Here is a 19,822-nt window from a genome sequence, read left to right as displayed (position 1 = left end):
TTTCTCAAAGTCAGATCCGCAGAACTCCTGCATCAAAATCATCTGCAAAAACGTGTTATTGTTTTTGGTTTTTGGTTTTACTGCAGGACTCAGGGTCCTATTCTATAGTTCCAGAATTTTAACAGGGGGCCCAGGAACCTGCATTTTAGAAAGCACCTCTCCCTTACCCCAGTGCGTCCTAAGTCTGCAAACCACAGTCTCTCACGCGGTGTCGGGGGGGGGGGGGGGGGGGGGTTCTGACGGGGCGGGCAGAACTGAGAGCCCCGGAGGGGAGGACTTGGCCTGGCACGTCCACTCCCGCTCCCCTCCGCCGCAGCCCACTCCGCGCGAGGGCAGGAGCCGCCTCCGGGTCGCCCCCCGCGCGTCTCCCCTCCCGGCGAGGAACCCGGGGGCAGGACGGGCGCGTCCGGCCCAGCCCGGCGAAACAGCGTCCGCAGCGCGCGAGGGTCCCGCCGGCCCTTCCCTCTCGGTGTCCCCCGCGCTCCCCTCACCGCCCTCGGCACGAGGGGACCAGGAGCCCCCCAAGGTGGGCCCGGGGCCGGCCGCCCTCCCCCGGCGCCCCTCTCTCCCCACCACGCCCCTCGCCCCTGCCCGACTCACCCGCCGCCGGGCGCCGCCGCCCTCCGCCCCGGCCCACGTGCGCGCGCGCCTCTGCCCCGGAAGCGCTCGCGCGGGGCCGGAAGTGCGCAGGCAGTGCTCGCGGCGGCGGCGACGGCGGCGGGAGGTTCGGTTGTCGCCCGTTGGCCGCGCGGCGCCGCGCTCGGCGGCCGCCATTGCAGGTCAGGCCGCGGGCGGGGGGCACGGGAGGACGCGGGGAGCGAGGCCGAGCCGGGGATGGGGGCGAGGGGCCGAGGGAGCGGGCAGCTAGAGAGCGGGGGCCGGGCGAGGCGCGCGGCTCGGGAGAAGAATGGCGAGCGGAGGGCGGGGAGCGGGAGCGGCGGGCGGGGGAGGGGCGCGGGCGGGGGAGGGGCGCGGGCAGGGCCGCGCGGAGGTGGGGGCGAACCCCGAGAGGCCCCCGGGGCGGGAGGGCCGGGATTTGTGGGGGAAGGAGGCGGGAAGGAAGGAAGGAGCGAGCGGGGCGGAGCGGAGCGAGAGCAGGGCGGAAAGGGTGGCCGAGCGCGGGCGCAGGACGGAGAAGGGGGCGGCGCGGGCCGGAGCCTCGAGGTATGTGCGGGAAGGGGCTCGTCCCCGGCGGGGGGTGCGGGGGGAGCCCAGATCGCGAAGCTTGCGGGGGGCGGGGGGGCTAGAACTGCAACGCAGGGAGTAGCGGGAATATCAGAAAGGGGACTTGGCGGGTGGGTGGGGGGCGGGAGTGAGAATGTGAGGCTTTTTGGAAGGGACATTTTAAATCGGGGGGGCCGCTGGGAGAAAACTTGGAGAGGGGTTGAAAGGAAGGTAGTTTGGGGAGCTCCTGGTTCTTTTGTGGGTGGAGTGAGAGGCGAGGGAAGAGTGGGGTGGGGTCCTGAAGAGCGGAGTGTTTCCGAATGGGCGGGGGGAACGGAGAACAATTTGGAAAATGAGGGGGGTAGAAGAACGCTTAGAGAAACCTTTGGGGGGAGGATAAACGGCTTGGAATACCACTCCAGTGGGGGGGGGCGGGGGAAGGTAAACTAAAGAGTAGTTTCCTTGGGAGGTAGGAAAAAGGGTGAAGCCGCCTCATAAGAGGTCCCAGAAAAGGTCTGGGGATAATGGGGGTGGGTGGGGGGGAGCGGATTGAGAAATCCCAGGAAGTGGGCGGGACTCGAAATAGGAAGTGTGACTCAAATTGGAGGGGTTAGGGGAGAGGATGTGAGAGATTGGGGCCGGTGGGAGAATCCAGGATAGATGGAGAGCTCAAGCAGGGCTAGACAGGAGGGGGCTTCGGGTAAGATAGGGTGCTGTGGCAGTAAAGGAGGGGGGTTTGAGAAGGGGTAGCAGAGTAGCAGGAGATGGAAAAAACTGAAGTAACTCAGATCCACCGAAATCATCTATTGTCTGCAAATACCAGTCATTCCCTCCATCATGGGAATCCTAAAATGTGATGGGAAAGTGCCACGTGTATGCATAGCATTCACACACGTTTTTGAACACACTCTTCACTAATGAAAAGTTGGAAGCATTCAGTTGCACCTACCCTCAGTAGCCCCTTTTTGTAGGGGACTAAGCTCCTTTAGAAACTGAATTTTAGCACTTAATGACATAAGCTGTCAAGAGGCAAGATCCCCTATTGAAACTTAGACCATCCCCTCCAGTCACAAAACCACAACACTGCTAATAAAAATAATCTGCATTCAGTTGTGTAAAACTTTCTGAATTGTTCATTTGGTGGAAAGGCACGTGGAGAAATGGGCGTCATGTTTAAGGAAAAACCATTTCAGAACTTAGTCCCTAAAGCAGTTTGGTGAACCCTGACTGTCATCTTTGGGTTGTTCTCCTATTATGTAAAACTTGATTTTATTCTGATGACCTGCTTTTATAGGATATTTTAGTCCACTATAAATATTAAAATAATTATACAGTGTAGGGTTAAGATACTCTGTTGCACTAAGAAAGTCCTGTTCTAGGTAATAGCTTGAGCCTAACGACTTGCCACGTTATTGAGTACTTTACATTCTTAACCTCATTTAATTCTCACAACAATCATTTGAGATTAGTTTTTTTTTTTTTTAAATGCCTGATTTATTGGTAGGGAAATTGAAGCTTAGGGTGAAATTATCCCTATTACTCCGAGTAAATGGCAGAATCACAAAATCATCAGCTCTGACGACTTGAATTCTCATTGTTTCCTAAACACAAAGAATCCCCAGGACCAAATAACAGCTCCATAATTGCTAACTTTTGGCCTAGCAATGCGCGAACATTTTAGTCATATATTTAATTTTTTTACTGAAAAATGATTTTTTAACTAAAAGTTATTAAAACCTTCATTCCCTTTTTAAAAAGCTACAAGATGAATGGAAAGGTACTAATGAAAACAAATTGTTTAGCTCTAGTAAAATGAAATTCCTTGTAGTTAGGTTAAACCTTTGAGGCAAACAGTCCTTTCAGTATAAACTGTATGTATGTTTAATTGACTACATGTCATACTTTCCTTAGGCCTGTTTTATTTTGGGGGCAGTTATATTATGGGACTCACTGCCATGTTGTAATCCAAAAGACAGTAGTAATCTTTTAACCATTTATTCAGAAATCAAAGAATAAGAGAATTACATCAGTGATGACAAATCAGTGACAAACATGCCCTCTCTTCTCTTGGCTTATTTTGATTTATATCAAGAAGTCAGAGGTTTAGAAAAAAGTTCTGAATCCTGGAGGTGACCTTGAGTCGATCCCTAAAGGTTTCTATAACCTCAATGTCAGGCACAGTGTTGGTTTTTAACTACTCCACAATGTAACTTACTACATAAGTTACTTAAATAAGCTTTCCCCTCCAAAGATACTTCATTGCCATTTTGTAGGAGCTGTTGTGAGAAAGATGGCAAAACAATCAGATCTGATACAAAAGTATTGAATAAGGCAGGGTGGTGTGAGAGGACTGCAAGACAGACCAGGGTGTGGAGGGTTTGTGCTCACCTCCAGCTCTACTTACTGCATGGCTTGTCACTTAAACTTTAGCTTTTGTTTCCTCATTTGTAAAATGGGAGTGATAAGACAGTGCCTATATTATAGGGTTATTTTCAGGATGAAACAAGAGAATCCAGAAACATGTTTGGCTGTATGAGAAATGAAGCTTCTTATATTATGAAGATGATCAGCCTAGACTTTTCCTCTTAAACTGGTGACACTTGGATTTTTCAGGTTTTAATAATTGACTTCATAACAGCCATAACAACTGACCATTAAGTAAGGTGTACCCCAGATTGGTCAAATCCCAGACAAGCCTTCTAAGTTTTGATTAGGCTTCCCACTGTAGGTCTAAAGTAGTTCTTAAAATGCAGATTCCTTTGCTGCTCTGTGGTAAAGTCAAGTAGTTAGTTGTCTTGACTTTACCAAGTATCTCCAGATTAATTTCAGGTCTTAAAATTGAGAATGATCTGGGGCAGATGTAGTTAAGTAACATTCCTATACCTTTAGAGGTCTCCTAAAAGGCATTTTTAGGCAAAAACTGGGAGCCTAAAATACAAAGCCCTTTAAAAAAATTAAAGAGCTGAACTCATTTGACTACCTTAGGAATATAGAATTTATGCATTACTTATTTTATTTAGCCATGTTAAGGCCCATAAAAATTGAGTAGGAAAAGCGCCCTCCTTTTAATGAGATGGGGGAAGAATTTATTGCACGAGAGAGAGATTGGTTTTTTCCCCAGACTATCCTGCCTCTGCAGGCCCACACTCTAGTTGTAGCCCGTGACATTACACTTTGAAATACAATGAATTTAAACAAATTTTTGAAAAGCAGCATTGGAGAATTTTCTCCCTGACTCTATAGTTACATTGTCAACTTGGAATTATTATTAACCAGAGAGAGTTACTTGGTTTTAGCTAAATCTGGGTCTTAAACTCTGGCCTCCTGAGAGGTGCTGGCCCAGGTCTTCCACTGACAACCTGTAGTTTCTTGATTTGATACAGTGTATTCATCAGACTGGGCCTTCAGACTTGATAAAGCTACAGTTTCCACACAAGCTAAATCTTAGAACACATAGAAATTACTCTCCTTGTAGGAATGAATTGAGGCTGAAGAACTAAAAAAATACTTTCATATAGAAAAATTTCATTGTGATGTTACTGTATTACTACTCACAGGATCTGACTTGTATCACAGGTCTTCACTTCTACTAACTGCCTACTTGCCAGGAGATGGGGCAGATAGGGCTGCACCATCTCATCCTTTTTAGTCAGCTCCACATCAAGTAAAATGCATATTCCTTGTCACCTCCAACAGGTACATTCTCAGTTAAGTACCTGGATATACTTCCCTACTCTGATCCTGGGAACATTTCTGTAGACTAGTAATCTAAAGGAGCAAAAAAAAAAAAAAAAAGGAATAATAGGATTCAGGTGAGAGGATATTTTAAGGTGATGAAATAGATTTTTTTTTTTTTTAATTTGCTAAAGGGATGCCTTCTCCATCTCTAGTGCTTTGACAAATATACCCTCTTATACATAAATGCAGACAGATCAGACCCCAGGTTCCTGTGACCTGAACTCTTCTAGCTGGGTGTGAGCTTCATTTGCACTCACATATTCAGCATCCCAATAGGTCTGGCATATGTTTCCAGCCTGAGTGTATACAGCAGCAGAATAGTGAGTTCTCACTTCAGGAGCACCGCCAAGTGTCTGACAGTCCCAGTAGTACCCAGACACAGTCTCCTCCACAGGTGTAAAGCAGTGTGTGCTCATTGAGCACTGGGGATTCGTGTGCAGGTGCAGTACCCAGCTACCAAGCATCTGTTTTCCTTTGCCTTTTTAGGCCACATACTGAATTCCTGTTCAGGAAATGGAGCATGCACTGCAAATATTTCTACATCCCTTCTTGTAAATAGTCCACACATGCCATCTCAAACCTGTGGTCCAAGACCTTAAGGAGTAATCCCCGCCACGATCCTCCTGGAACATGTGTATCTTTGTGAAGATCTTACTGGTTCTTAGAAACCACCTGTATTTTATTTTCACAAAACCATTAAGGGAAAATAACCTGCAGCATCCGTCTCAGAAAACTTATCAGAACCTCTTCAGTTTATGTGTATGGATTAACCTATACAAACTTAAGTTTCTCATTGAACCTTTTTTTTTTTTTTTGATTTATGGCTAAAATATGTATCTACCAATCTTTAAGTTATAGTCAGAATTATACTGTGGGAATGCTGATTTATCCCATCCACTGAAACATAGGGTCTTTAGAACATTTTTTGTACACACTTTAATTTGGTCTGCACGGTATTTACTGACTCAGATCACCTGGGTCGATGGTCACCCCATAGTCATGAAGCGACTTGTCTGATGCTAGTGAAGTGTTGCACCCTTGCTGGCTGGAAACTCAGTGGTTATCCTTTCTCCTTCAAGAAACCTTGGAAAAGAAAAATTGTTTAAAGTGCTTTTGGTTGATAGTAGTGGTGGGGCCTCCTTTGCTTTCAGAAAACCTTTGCCCTCCTGAGCTAGGGGATCACCTGTTCTCAAATGATGCCACAACTGGTGGTGGTGCAGGAGGCCTGGCTTATTCAAGGATGACCTCTTGGCTCCCCATCACCATTCTGACCGGCTCCTGCAGTACACAGTGCCTGTCTGATGCCTTCATGATTTTTGTTCTCACTGGTACTTAGTTTTCTTCTTTGGAAGGGTAGTCATGAGGACAGATAAAGTCAGCCTGCTGTCCATAAGCTGCCTCTGCCACATTTTAACTGTGTGCATACCACATACAAGCAAATGCACGCATGCCTCAAAATCTGCAGAATAGCGATAAGTACCTATCAGAGAGAGTCAAAGTGATTAAGGTACCTCCCATATATATATGCACAGTATATGATTCATAGTAAATATATTGGCTACTGTTTGTTTATATTTAAATTTGAAGTCCAATGAATTAATCAACTTCATATTTCCAAAGTGTGTTTGGTGATCAGGAGTACAGCTTCTGGTGCCCTCTGCCAGAGGCTGCCAGTAACATACTTTTCCCTTGGATCTGCAAGGTGAAGATTTACATCAGCAAAGAAATCTAATTTCTAAAAACAAAAATAGATAACTTCTAGTCATGTGTTTGCAAGACCAGACGCAGTTATAACACCTATTCCTTCTGTACAGCAGTTGGTAAACACTGGATTAATATCCCTTCACTAAGCTACATTTAAGGACTTAGCCAGAACATCCCCTGGTCCCTCAGTCGCCCATGAATCTATCCTTCCCAGAAAAAGACATATAAATGAAGCCAGTTGTTGGGCAAAAAGATCCTGTTTTAACCCGTTGAGTAATATAAACGTGCCACCAGGTGGTGCCGTTGTATAAAATGAAAACTAAGTGTCTTCTAGTAAAATGAAAGGTGGTCTGAAGATCTGATGAGAGTCACAACAGAAATCAGCTTACCATGCACAAAAGTTGTCTGAAGGACTTTACTTGGTTCTCTTGGCTTTATTTTTAGTTAAAGGTGGTCCTTTGAACCTTGAAATAGAAGATAACGAAAGTGGTAGGCTTGAAGTTTATATCACCAAAGTAAAGTTAAAATAATCTCTTAGTCTTTTAGAAATTAAGAATAGAAGAGTATTTAGAAGTAGAAGGCTATTTTTGAGAAAGGCAAATTATCTTAGTGGTTAAGAATGTAGATCTTGCACTGTTGTGGCAATACCTGACAGAGGTATCCAAATATTACCTCAATTAAAAAAATTTTTTTAAGTAAGTGTAGGTTCTGCAGTGTCAGTCTTAGTTAAGATCCTGACTAGTAAGTATGTGACCTTGAACACAAATGATTGCTGCTAACTTGTCATACAGTAGTATGGCCTTAAGCAGTCTCACATAAATGATATCAGTTAAAACATTTTTACATCATATAGAATTGTTAGGAGAATAAAATGTGTTTAAAGTACGTAGAAAAGTACCTGACATGTTTAAGTGGTAAATATTGTCCTAAATCTCTTTTCTCTCTACAGCTTATTTTCAGTCGCTTTTTAAAGACGGAAAGCTCATGGTGCAAATTGTTATTTCCTGGTAAGTACATTTTTTCAAGATTTTAAATTTAGCTTGAATGATTAGGACTTTATAGGTTTGACATTTTCTGGAAGAATTGGGGTCCTCAGGTGCATCTTGCACAAATCCTTGAGCATTTCAGTCTCTAGTTCAGTGCCTAGCACTGCCCAATTTCCCAAGAACTTATGCTCAACAAAGAGTTCCTTTGAGCCTTGAACGGTGGTGTAGGACACTTCATCCTTCACCACTCAAAAATATTGTAACCGCCAGCCCTTTGCTTGCAGTGCTGGGGCTGGAGGCCTGGCAGAATGGGTGCTGATGGAGCTACAGGGGGAGATCGAGGCTCGCTACAGCACTGGATTAGCTGGAAACCTCCTGGGAGACCTCCATTACACCACTGAGGTGAGGGGGCTTTTCTTTCCCTGCCTAATGCCTCAGGAAAGCAAGCTACACCAAGGTGGTGCTCCCAGGACCCAGAATGAGGACTGCCCTCAGGTTTGTTATTCAAGGTCTAGCTAATCTGCTAACCTATCTGCTTGTTCTCCCCCCATCTCTGCAGTAACAGGGAAGTTTAGCTTTGGGGAATCTAGAAGGGTCACATTTGTAAAAGTGGAAATTCTCTTACCTGGGCACAGAAAGCGTAAAAGGGCACATGGGCGGGTTGTCCAATGTGTCTCAACAAAGGTAGAGCCAGACCAGGGAGTGGAGGTGCCAGCATTGCCTGCCAAGAGCAGCTTTAGAAGGCATCTGCGTGTTATGACCTTGCCCTGAACCTTAGGCATCTTGTTCTTGTTCTGCCAAAGGGAATTCCTGTGCTGATTGTGGGACATCATATCCTTTATGGGAAGCTTGTCCATCTGGAGAAACCTTTTGCTGTCCTCGTCAAACACACTCCTACAGAGCAGGACTGTGATGAGCTTGGCGATACTGGCACCCGCTACCTGGTGACAGCACTCATCAAAAACAAGATCCTTTTCAAAACTCGCCCCAAGCCCATTATCACCAACGTCCCCAAGAAAGTATGAAAGAACCGCGGATTTTCCCTAGAGAGCGGCCAACTCCTTGGACTCGTGCTCCGCTGCCACCTCGAGGACGGCTGGACGGTTCCCTGGGACCACAGGGAGGTCCTGGTCTGAACTCTGGCCACTCATTGGGCATGAACTCAGATCCCTTTCTAATGGCAACTGGTTCTCTTGGAAATATGGCCCCCTTTCCAAGGAACCCGTCTTTTCCAGCTTCATCAGGTTCAAATCCAGCACCATTCCCTGCCAGTGCTGGTGCTCGTGATCCAAGCATGGCTTCTTTTCCAAGAGGGATGAATTCTACTGGCACAGGTGCAGTTTCTTTCCCAAGGCCAGGTGGCCTCTTGGGCCCAGGCCCCGGCCCAGCTCTAAACCCTAGAGCAGGGGCACTTCCAGGCCCAGGGCCTATGTCTAACCCCAGGGTAGGGGGTCTCCCAGGACCAGGTCCTATGACCAACCCAAGGGCCGGTGGTCTTCTGGGAACAGGTCCTGACCCCAGAAGTGGCGGTCCCATGGGCCCTGGATCTGGACCCAACCTGAGAGGAGGTGTCCTGTTGACTTCTGGGAACGGTCCTCCCAACCCTCGGCCTGTTGGTGTGGGCCCTGGGCCAAGTCCCAGTATGAGATCAGGCTTTGTAGGTACAAACCCTGCACCGAGGTCAGGTATGTTTCCAGGCCAAGGCCTTGGGCCCAACCCAAGAGCAAGTGGCATGGGCCCAGGTCTTGGGCCCAACCCCAGGGCCGGTGGCCTGGGTCCAGGCCCTAATCTGGACACCAGAGCTGGTGGTCTTTTAGGCACAGGATCTGGTCTCAACCTAAGAATGGGTGGACCTCAAGGCTTAGATCTTGCCCCCATATTAAGAGCAGCAGGTCTTTTAGGAGCAAATTCATCCTCTTTTTCACAGGCTTCTGGAAACATGGGTGCAAGCCCATCCCCCATGGCAAGAGTACCTGGTCCTATTGGCCCAAACTCGGGTCCTGGCTCTCGGGGAATCGGCCTTCCTGGGCCAAATCCATCTCCTATGTCCAGGGCCCCTGGCCCTATGGGCCCTAATTCAGCTCATTTCTCAAGGCCAGCTGGCCCAATGGGAGTAAATGCTAATCCCTTTCCAAGGGGGGCAGGTCCCGGGGGACTGAACCCGTCTGCCTTCTCCCAGTCTTCTGGCTCATTGGCTTCAAACCCATCTACCTTCCAAAGGTCTACTGGCCTCCAGGGCTCAAGTTCAGCAATGTTCCCAAGAGCCACTGGGCCAATAGGTCCCAACCCAGCCAACTTCCCAAGGGCCACTGGCTTACAAGGCCCAAGTCCAGCTACCTTCCCAAGGTCTACTGGCCCATTAGGCCCTGGACAAGTTACTTTCCCCAGGTCAGCTCCTGGGCCCCTGGGTTCTTCTCCAGCAGGCCCTGTGGGTATGAACCCAGCTCCTTTTGCAAGGCCAACTGGGACCATGGGTCTAAACCCAGCTTCCTTTCCAAGGATGAATGGCCCGGTAAGCAAAACTTTGGTTCCATTTCCTAGAGTGGGGAGCCTCCCTGGCACAAACCCAGCTGCTTTCCCCAGACCAGGGGGTCCAATGGCTGCAATGTACCCAAATGGGATGTTGCCCCCTTAAACACCATTTTCTCTCCAGGACCACCTTGGTTTCTAGGCACTGTGGTTCTGGGCAGGGGCTGTGTTTTAAGTAAAAGGGTAGATAGGGAGCTACAGTCTGAAGTACATAGCTGGGGCTCGAGTTCAAGTGAGCCATCTCTTTCCTTTGCTTCTTTCTTGACTGAAGGTGACAAGTTACTTGTGGGACATGGATTAAAGCAGATGGGATTGATCCTGACCCTGATAAAGGATCTCCACAACCTTCCAAAAGCCTGTTGTGCTTTTGTCCCACAGCTTTCTGCCCCTTGTTTCTTACTAGTTTCTTGAATTGTTCTTGTGGACTTTTCCTCAGGGATACATTGGCCTGCAGGTCCCAATTCATATGTAGTCCCCGCTCACCACTGGAGAACCAGCTCACTGCTTTCTTGAAATATCGCGTTGGTGAATGGACCATGCTTCAGCAGCTCTGACCTGGGCAGCTTGGACCTGGTCATCCTCTACTGCCATACCTTTCCCTGGGGGCTTGAACACAGGACAGGAAGGTGGGCAGCCACTCAAGAGACCCACCAAATAACACTTTCTGCTTGATCGACTGGGCCTGCAGCTTCCTTTTCCTGGGACTCACAGGAGGCCAGAATCAAGGCTCCACTGCTCATCCAACTTCCTCTTCACTGGTACTCCCAATCAAAGAACCTCAAATTTTAAACTGATGTGGAAGGGGTGAAAGGGTATGGGAGGGGTCGGGGGGGGGGGAAGGGAGAAATCACTGTGCTTCGTTCAGCCTGACGTCAAAGGATGTTGGTGTTTTTCCTGCATTGTATCTTTTCTTACTGTTTCTTTAATAAATGGGGTGAGAGGGCTGCGGTGTCACTCCATTTTGTTACCTGTTCCGTTCCACAGGGAAGGAAATTTACCCAATGCCTTTCATTGTTTGTATGGCCACCGTTCATGCTCTCAGCCAAATAAAAAGCTTTCACTTGAGGAAGCAAGCTCTGATTTTTCAGCCTAAGCTAGAACTCATCTGCCAGTAATTTTACCAGACTCCCCCCACCCTCTACAATAGAAACTAAGCCATCGTGGGTGTGCAGTTACCAAGGTGGGCTCCTGTACTGCCCAGGCCCAGAGGCAGTGTGATGACTTCTAAATTCCACTGGAAGTATTGTACTTTGACAAAACCATTTCTCTTTGCCTCCTGAAACTTGAATAAAGAGCTAGCTTTCATTACCACAAGGGAGGAAGTAGCTCAGAGATCAACATTATGTGAGAAACTTTATTTTGACATATAAGTGCAGTATAAAAAAATTTTGACCTGAAAAGTAAAAAAAAAAAAAAAAAAGTAAAAATAAATATGTTTACAAATTACTGTAGAAATACAAAAGAGGATTAAAATTCTCAATGAGGAAACAACCAAAATGTGTCCACTCGTATAAAGGCTCTTCCCTTGTAAGAAAAGGGGATAAAGCTGAAGACCCAGTTTGGTTTCACTGCTGAAAAATGTACAAAATAACTTACAAAAACCAGTCGAGGTCAAATGTTGTGAGCCCGCTACTTATACCTGCCTACTTTTGATCTGAGGAAAGTTGATGACCACAGTGCAAGGCAGAGCTGATGGTAGGACAGCCAAGAGTTCTCCATCCAGGAGTCCATTCTACATAAACCTGCAAGTAAAAGCTGAGGGGAAAAAGCCCTTAATGAAGCCTGAACTCTGCAGTTGGCTGACCGGATTTCCTCCATTGTAGTGCTGGAAACAGTTACTTCTTGGCTAGCAAAAAACACAGAAGAGCCTGGGACAACTGCCTGTGGCAAAAGCCTGCTGCCACTTCCCAGCCTTCATGGATTAGGCCCGACCAACGGAGCAGTCTTATCAGAAACGAGGTCTGTGATGCAGAAGTACTGGCTGACCCTGGAAAATGCTTGAGTTCGTGGGTAATGAAGGAAAGCACCAGGGTTTGCCAGTCTGTGGCTCAGAGTACACTTTGTTCCTTTGTAGGAAGCACCTGGGCTCTAGGGGCTTGCCGCCCACCCCCTCCACCCCCCTCCCCCCACTACTCTAAGAGCTGGTTCTTGGGTTACCCAACGCTTTGGAGAATGGAGGTCTGAAGAGAGAACATGCAGGAAGCAATCCCCTAAGTCAAAATTTTAGTCAAGACTCTAGGTTTTAAATCCAAGAGCTCAGACCAGTCTATGGATTGCAAAAATGTAGAAAATAACCATCCCTCACTGCAAAAAAAAAAAAAGGCAGGGCAAGCGGGGCAGGAGTAACATCAAACAGCCTCAAGAGGCCTGAGAAGCAAGAACCTTAGGACTTAAGAACCAATTCCATCTCCTAGTTTGGTTTCTGGAAAGAAGCAAGGAAATGCAGTAGTGACCACCTAAAACTTGTCTCTAGGAAGTCCCTGGAGAAGTCACTGAAGCAAAAAGATGGTCTCAAAGATAACCAGTTGGGGAACACTGAAAAGCTGTGCAGGGGAGATGATTGTCAAGATGTAGCCTGAAAGTCACCATGCTACCCAGCGGCCGAGGAACCCGTCCAAGAGTTTGAAGATTTTTGTCAGTTTGGTGAGAGGCTCCTGGTCGTTTTTTTCCCCATTCGCTGAGGACAGGCTTGCCTACTGTAGTGCCTGTCAGCTCAGGCTCTGGCTCAGTTGCCGCTTTGAAAAATTTACCCATGGAGGCGTAAGGAGGGTAGAAGGGTGATTGTATCACCTTGAAGAAAGCTAAGTGAGGAGGCTGTTAGAGATCAGAGCTGAATTTGAGAGGAATTCGGGATTACACAGGTTGAAATTCCTGAGACCTCACTTTTCTGAACAGATTGAGGTTTCATCTTCCCAGTAGATGGCCAAAACATGTCTCCCCAGCAGAAAAGGCCGACAAGCTAAGGCTAGCTGTCTGAGCAACTTCTAGGTGGAACACAATCAGCCCAAGGCCTCCATGTGACCCATGGGCTTGAGTAGCACCAATCTTTGTCCTCCTGGCAAACTTTCCTTTTTAACATGTATATATACACTTAAAACCAGTTCAGTGCTAACTCCCTGCTGGTTTGGCTTGTCCTTGGGGTGTTGAGATGAGGGGAGGGGTACATCACATAATAAAGCACCATTCTTGGACCCTGTTTTTGGATGCCCAAAGACCGGGCTTCTGGGCCTTGTATCTCAGGCACAATCTTATTGCATTGATAACTACATGGGGAGCTGGGGGGGGGGGGGGGGAGGGGGGCACACTACTAGCTGGCCCAGATCTCAGAAATTGTCCCACCACCTCTGGTTGTGTTCAGATGGGCTAAAAGAACCCCTTCCCACAGGCTGTCTGTCATTGTTCACTTGCCCGTCAGAAGCTGCCACAAAGTGGAACTTACTGTTTGGTTTTTAGCACCCTTCTGAGTTCCCTCTGGAGCCCTGGGGAAGAAGAGACATCTAGAGGCCGCTGTGTGTGCAGAGGCAGCCTGAAAACACACAAGTCTTTACCACCCTGGCCGCCCAGAGCTGGAATCGGTGTTGCTTCCTCCAAGCACAACTGCACCAGGCCACACTACACTCACGGATTCTTTGCACTTCAGATTAGTCCTTTGGACCATTAAGAAACTAAAACAGCACTCCCTCCTCCCTCCCTCCCCTTCTCAGTCCAGTCCCCTTCCCTCCCTTACCCATTGCACTCGTCCCGCTCTGTTTGGGTGCTGTGTCACACCTCAGCAAAAGCTAAGCTATACTGCTCTGGCTTCTTGCCACAGCGCCGGGCAATGATGGCCAGATACAACGTGAGGAGAGCCACCCAGTAGCAGCCATACAGAACGGCCCCAGTGACAAGGAAGACTAGCTCCGTCTCACTGAACAGATCCTGGCAATAAGCTGTGTAGGCCAGTCCCCCCAGAAGGACTGCCACCCAGATGGACACAGGGATGAGGCCAATAAAGTTTACCACGATGGTTTTCCGGCCAGAGGTGCCCCAGCCAGACTTGTTGATGGTGGCGATGGCAAAGATCTTGGCTGGCAGGAGGCTGGACATATAGAGAAGGGAGTAAAGAGACATGAAGATCATTTCTGCATTGCCCCGAAGGAAGCAGGCATAGGTAGCTTTGATAATGCCCACCAGCTGCACCGTCAGCAGGAAGAGAAGAATGTTCCAGATGCGGCCACGGTAGAAGAGTTGTATAACTGTGGCGATGAGGAAGAAGGGGAAGAAGCCTGTGACCACTGATTCGTAGGTCATCCAGAGGTGGTGCTTATGAAACCACAGAGAGTTGTAGAGCCACTCCCGGAAGTAAGACTTGCTCCAGCGGGTCTGCTGGTTGAGCCACCGGAGGTACTTGGTGGGGGTCTCTGTGAGGCACTTGGAGCGCGCTGTATACTTAGTCCGGTAGCCGAGGCTCAGGACTCGGTTGGTGAGGTGCCGGTCATCCCCAAAACTGCATTTGCTGCCTAGAAACTTCTGATGGTACCAGTCCTCCAGGAACTGCTGGAGGAGACTATTGCGGTACATGCCCAAGGGCCCACTAATACACTGGACACAGCCAAAGTAGGACTGGCAGGCCCGCTCCACGTTGAAAGCCATCCAGTACCGAACACTGCTCAGGAAGGAGATCCACGAATCATACTTGTTGAGGATCTGCAAGGGAACCAGAGATGCTGGGCCGCCTCACCTGAGGGCATGCCCCAGGAAGACAGACACCAGAGACCAGGAGGCCTCCCCACTCTGTTCTGTAGCCCATTGCTCAAATTCTTGGCTGTCACTCCTAGCTTAGCTGGGGCTGGAAATCTTGAGGCTCAGAGGAGCCAGCCGCACCAGGTGATTCTCTGAAGCACCAGCCCCACCTCCCCCGCTGCGTCAGGGGCACTGACTGTCCCACTGAAGTTGCTCTAGCAGTCAAAGCCACCTTCAAGCTCAGGACCAGCCCGTGGTGGTGGCAGAGAGAAGGCTTTTAGAAAGATGCAACGCAACACCCCAGCCACTCATCCCGACCCTTCTCACAGCTTGGAAAGCTCCCTGGGAAGACATGGCACATTGCCAACAGAATCCTCTGGAAGAAGATGCTGCCCAGAGCTCCTCAGCACAACTTCCCTAAGAGCCAGGGTCGCTCAAGGGTCTAATTTTAGAGGTGCATGCTGCACCACTGGCCAAAAAGGAAGTACCCTCCAGAATTGGCGGCCTCAGGACACTATGCCCCTCCTAGCAGTATAGGCCCTCTCCATACCTGGCAAGTGATCAGTGCCCCCTCAGATTGAAAAAGAATAGGAATTGGGATAGATAGCAAGTGAACCCTGTGATAGTAGTGAAAATGCTCCCCAATACTACTATTTGGCCAAGATGCCCATTTCCCAGGCTTATCCAATCGGATTAAGATGCAGAGTGTCCAGACACCATCCCCCTCCCAAGAAATCCCTGGTTACTTCTTACTTGGACATCTCCTCCGACGCCCCCCACTTGGGGGTCCTCCTCTAGAACTCGAAGCATCTCGATGGTGCAGGCTGGGTCCAGCACAGTGTCAGAGTCGCACACCTGCAGAGGAAGTCCACTGTCAGCCCACTGGGGTCTGAGGCCTATGCCAGCCCCTCCCGACCGGCAGGACGTAACCCCATTCACATGATTCCCCTCCAACCACTAGCTCACAGACCAAATAGAAGGGGTGAGACAAGGAAAATCAGGAAAAGAAGAGTTGAGCTATCAAGCTTGATGGCCAAAAGGCTGAGAGACACACAGGAGACTGCTGGTGGCAGGCCTGGAAAGGGATAAAGGCTTGGCAATGGGTAAGTTTCAGCCCCTGTGGAGGCAGGTTCACAGAATGTTTCAAAATGTTTTTCTGGGATCCATGGAAGAAAAGAGGAAAAACCATTGCAATCAGGTAACAGGCACAGTGGCTCCATCAAGGCCAGAAGACACTCCTCAGAAGGTCAAGGAATGGCTCTTGTCAGAGGCTTCTCGTCTTTCCCAGAGAACCATTAACAGGGTCATGTCAGCCCCCATGTCAGCCTCTGGCCACCTGCACAACCAAGGGGGTGAAGCTCTATCTGTCCAGTCAGCAGCCCCCCACTAACATGGCTGCCAGTTCTCTGTTCCCTTTGCACTGGATGGCCAAGGACTGCTCTCACCTGGATGGGCATAGAAGGTGGCAGCAGCCGCCTCCAATCAGACCCAGGCTCAAATCCTGCCCACTCACCCTTCCTTCCCTGGAGGCTCACGGTCCAATTCTAACAGGTAGTCCCATTAGTGGAATCTGGGTAGCTGACTCCTTGTCTGTTTTATGGGGAAATTACTGAGAGGGTACAAACAGTCCAGATAAACATTGGTCAGGGGACTTAGTTTCCCTAACAACAAAGGACAGTGTCCACAGATGAGCCAAACCCTAGTCTGCAAAAGCCTATAGTCCTTTTACTAAAGTTGTGGAGTGAGAGCTCTTTAGCTCATGGGAACGGTGCCCCCCACCCACACCCACCTTCATCTTCGCGGAAGACAGGGTGGTCACGAACAGCAGTAGAAGGCTGAAGGCAGACAGGCTGGGTTTCTTCTAACCTCTCCCTCGACTCCCCACCTGACCTGGCCTTACATCCTGGCCCAGATACCCAGAGAGCCCTCAGGCCACAGGCCACACTGCTGTCTCAGCCCCTGATTCTAATCCATTCTTCAGGCTGCTCTACTTCCTTCACTCCAGGGAGGTCTTTCTAGAGGAACAATACAAGCTAAGCTGGGGCCCCTGGACTCCCCTCTGGCTGGGGCAGGGCTCTCTCCTGCAGAGGGGAAGACACAGCCTCAGCAGCACAGGCTGAAATCCACCACACGTTCATCGACTGGAGTCAGGTTTACTCCAAGCAGTGACCCCAGAGCCTGAAAAATAAAGGCTGGCTAGGTTACATAGGTTATTACTCATCTACCAGGACACACAGGAAGTGACCAGGAAAGGAGGCTGTATGGCAGAGCAGGTTTTAGGGACCCTATGCTTCATGAGAACAGGTGACGAAGGTCACTGTGGCTTGAGCCAAGTGTCAGGGCTCAAAGGTTGAGGCCCCTTCACCCTAGGTAAGCTGCAGAACCGAAAACTGCCTCACACCCTTCCCTACAAGGCTGAGGAGATCCTTGGGCCTAGGAAGACAAAAATGTTCCAGCTCTCATGTGAGGATGCAACTTTCAAAAAAGCCCCCAAAAAATCTGAGGCAAGCTAATTTTGGGTGGCTGTAGTCCAGAGAATTAAAACACCAGAGGACTCAATATGCTATGGTAAGCCTGAGTTGGTACACAAGAGGGCGACCACAACTGCTGCTGTTCACTCACACACCAAGTGATGGCAAAACTTGGCAGGGGGCAGAGGAACAGGTGCTGGGCCAGAAATCCAGGGTTCTGGGTGTCGGTTTCTACATGGAACTGCAGCATGTCAGCTTTCATCTCCTCAGTCCTCTCTAGGTTTTGTTATTTGAAAACTAAAGATATGTCAACTTTGAGGGCCTCCATGGTGGCTCAAGGGGTTAAGATGCAACCTACGAAGCTATCCACAGCCTCTGCAGCACGAGTTTAATCCCCGGCCAGGTAGCTACCCACATGGCGCTGCAGACCTCTCCTGACTTGCCCGCTGCTCCCCTCGGCAGTGTATTTCAGTCAATCTGCCTGTTCTGTTCCCCACTCTCTCTGGTGAATCCTCTTACTTACACACACACACACACACACACACACACACACACACACACACACCCTCTGGCCTGTACCCCAATTCTTGTATGCATAAATCTTTTTTTTAAAAAAAAGATGTCGCGGCCTCCCCTGGTGGCACAGAGGTTGAGCGCTGGGTTGCAAAGCTGCCCACAGCCTCTGCAGCACTGGTTCGATCCCCAGCCACCGGCAAGGGTCCCATATGGCGCGCAGACCTCTCCTGCCGCCCGCTGCTCCCCTCAGCAGTGTACTTCGGTCCTTCTGCCTGTTCTGTCCCCTGCTCTGGCTCTGGTGAATTCTCTCACCCTCCCGCGCTTCTGACTGTACCCAGTGCTTGCATAAATAAATAAATAAATAAATAAATAAATAAATCTTTAAAAAAAAAGGTCAACTTTGTCACCCTCATAAAATTTCCACATTGGTGTCTTTGATTAGAAGCTGGCAGGGTCTGCTCAGGGGTCCAGCCAAGGCTGCTGCAAAATGAAGCTGGAGGATGACTGACATTTGTGACTGTCCTTCCGCCATCTTACAGACATTAATTTGACACCATAAGAGTGGAACTTTTTGGCCTAAAATGAAACAATATATGAGTGCTCTGGAGCATGATTTCGCTTGCTCTTCACCACATTTCTTTATGAAGAGACACATCCCCACGTTGCCAATGGTGAGGCAGTATCACTTGGTGGTAAAAATAGACTCAGCTCAAATCCTAGCTATGCACCTTCCTGCTGTGTGACATTAAGGAAGTTACTTAGCCTCTCTGTGCTTCAGATATGAGTAGAGATAATAGTTCTTATTCCCTAGGAGTATTATGAGGGTCAAAATAATATGTATGCAATGCCCACTGGAATGCCTGCTATGAATGAAATACCATACACCTGTTTGCTGTTGTCCTTTTTGGAATACCAGTCCAGAGACCACACCAAAGTCACAGAACTGATAGCAACAGAATCGGGATTCCATCCCAGGTCTTTTGGAGGCAGCTTCAGAACCACCAAGCCCTCCTGCATTCTTCAATGTGAAGAAGGGGCAACACAAGGGATCTATAGACTAGACTGAAACTTTTTAGAGGGGCCCATGCCCCGTTGGCCAGATACATTCAGTGTGTACATACTCCTGGGGGGGAGGGGGGTGGTGGTACACTTACCTGGATGTAGTCCACCGAGTCACCAAGGGCCTTGAAAGCTGTGTACATGACCTCTCGCTTGCCTCCCCACTTCTGCATGATGCACGAAAATGTGCTGGTGCGCACCACGTTGCGCACGTGGTCCATGCCCTCCTGCAGGCTGGCTTCCGTCTCGCCCTCACCAGCCTCATGGAAGTTACTGCGCCACACAAAGAAACCAGCTTGCTCAGTGCCACCTAGCACCTCATGGAAGATGTCCAGCATGTAGGTGTCCTCCTGGCGATTGCCGTCCACCACCATGACCACCTTGAGGTCAGGGAAGGCAATGCGCTGGGCAGAGCGCAGGCACTTACGCAGGTAGTCTGGGTCCTCCTGGTAGGCAGCGATGCAGAGTGCCACTGAGCACCGGGGTGGGCAGGGCATCTTCAGAGGTCGGCCTGCCCGCCGCATGCGCCGGTGCTCCAGGAAGGCAAACAGGCTCTGGATGAGCAGGTGCAGCCCCAGGATGGCACCATATAGGCCGAAGGACAGGTAGTGCTTTTCGGTGTGGATGAACTGGTAGCCTGTCACATATGCTGCCAGGATGCCCCCCAGTACCACCAGGGCAAACAGGCTGGTGCCCACCACACGTAGGGCTGTGGCCAGCTGCACCGGCATCTGGAGGGACAAGGCGAGAGATGTGGAATCAGACGGGAGGCATCTCCAGTCCGAGCAAGTGGGGGCGTGATTAAAAACACTAATAAAAAGCATCATCCCCTACTGAGCGTAACTAAGACTGTTTGTATACTCAGAAGCCAGAGTGTGGGGATAAACCCCAGCTCTGCCTCTTACTATCTGTCTGTGTGACTATGTCCTGCCT

The 19,822-nt window shown here is 49.2% G+C and overlaps 3 protein-coding genes across 4 annotated transcripts; 2 read left to right on the top strand and 1 right to left on the bottom strand.

The window, feature by feature from the left end:
• Positions 1 to 7,590: 7,590 nt before the first annotated feature.
• CHTF8 (chromosome transmission fidelity factor 8) lies at positions 7,591 to 8,617 on the top strand (the record flags this gene model as incomplete). Its single annotated transcript, XM_084257331.1, has 3 exons — positions 7,591 to 7,613; positions 7,877 to 7,994; positions 8,396 to 8,617. 3 exons carry the CDS (start codon positions 7,591 to 7,593, stop codon positions 8,615 to 8,617), a joined length of 363 nt encoding a protein of 120 aa, XP_084113457.1.
• DERPC (DERPC proline and glycine rich nuclear protein) lies at positions 8,614 to 10,227 on the top strand (the record flags this gene model as incomplete). Its single annotated transcript, XM_084257330.1, has 1 exon — positions 8,614 to 10,227. One exon carries the CDS (start codon positions 8,614 to 8,616, stop codon positions 10,225 to 10,227), a length of 1,614 nt encoding a protein of 537 aa, XP_084113456.1.
• Positions 10,228 to 10,619: 392 nt separating this feature from the next.
• HAS3 (hyaluronan synthase 3) lies at positions 10,620 to 19,620 on the bottom strand (the record flags this gene model as incomplete). 2 transcript variants are annotated; one of them, XM_084257327.1, is made up of 3 exons in its annotated part: positions 10,620 to 10,727; positions 15,597 to 15,698; positions 18,985 to 19,620. In XM_084257327.1, the coding sequence occupies 3 exons, from the start codon at positions 19,618 to 19,620 to the stop codon at positions 10,620 to 10,622; spliced, it is 846 nt and encodes a 281-aa protein (XP_084113453.1). The 2 variants fall into 2 exon arrangements, with proteins under 2 accessions (XP_084113453.1, XP_084113452.1); XM_084257326.1 differs by lacking the exon at positions 10,620 to 10,727 and adding an exon at positions 13,884 to 14,807.
• Between the last annotated feature and the right edge of the window lie 202 nt (positions 19,621 to 19,822).

The sequence above is a fragment of the Talpa europaea genome (genome assembly GCF_964194135.1).
Source record: "Talpa europaea genome assembly, chromosome: 16".
Classification (NCBI taxonomy): Eukaryota; Metazoa; Chordata; class Mammalia; order Eulipotyphla; family Talpidae; genus Talpa; species Talpa europaea.
This window is presented reverse-complemented; position numbering and strand designations above follow the sequence as displayed.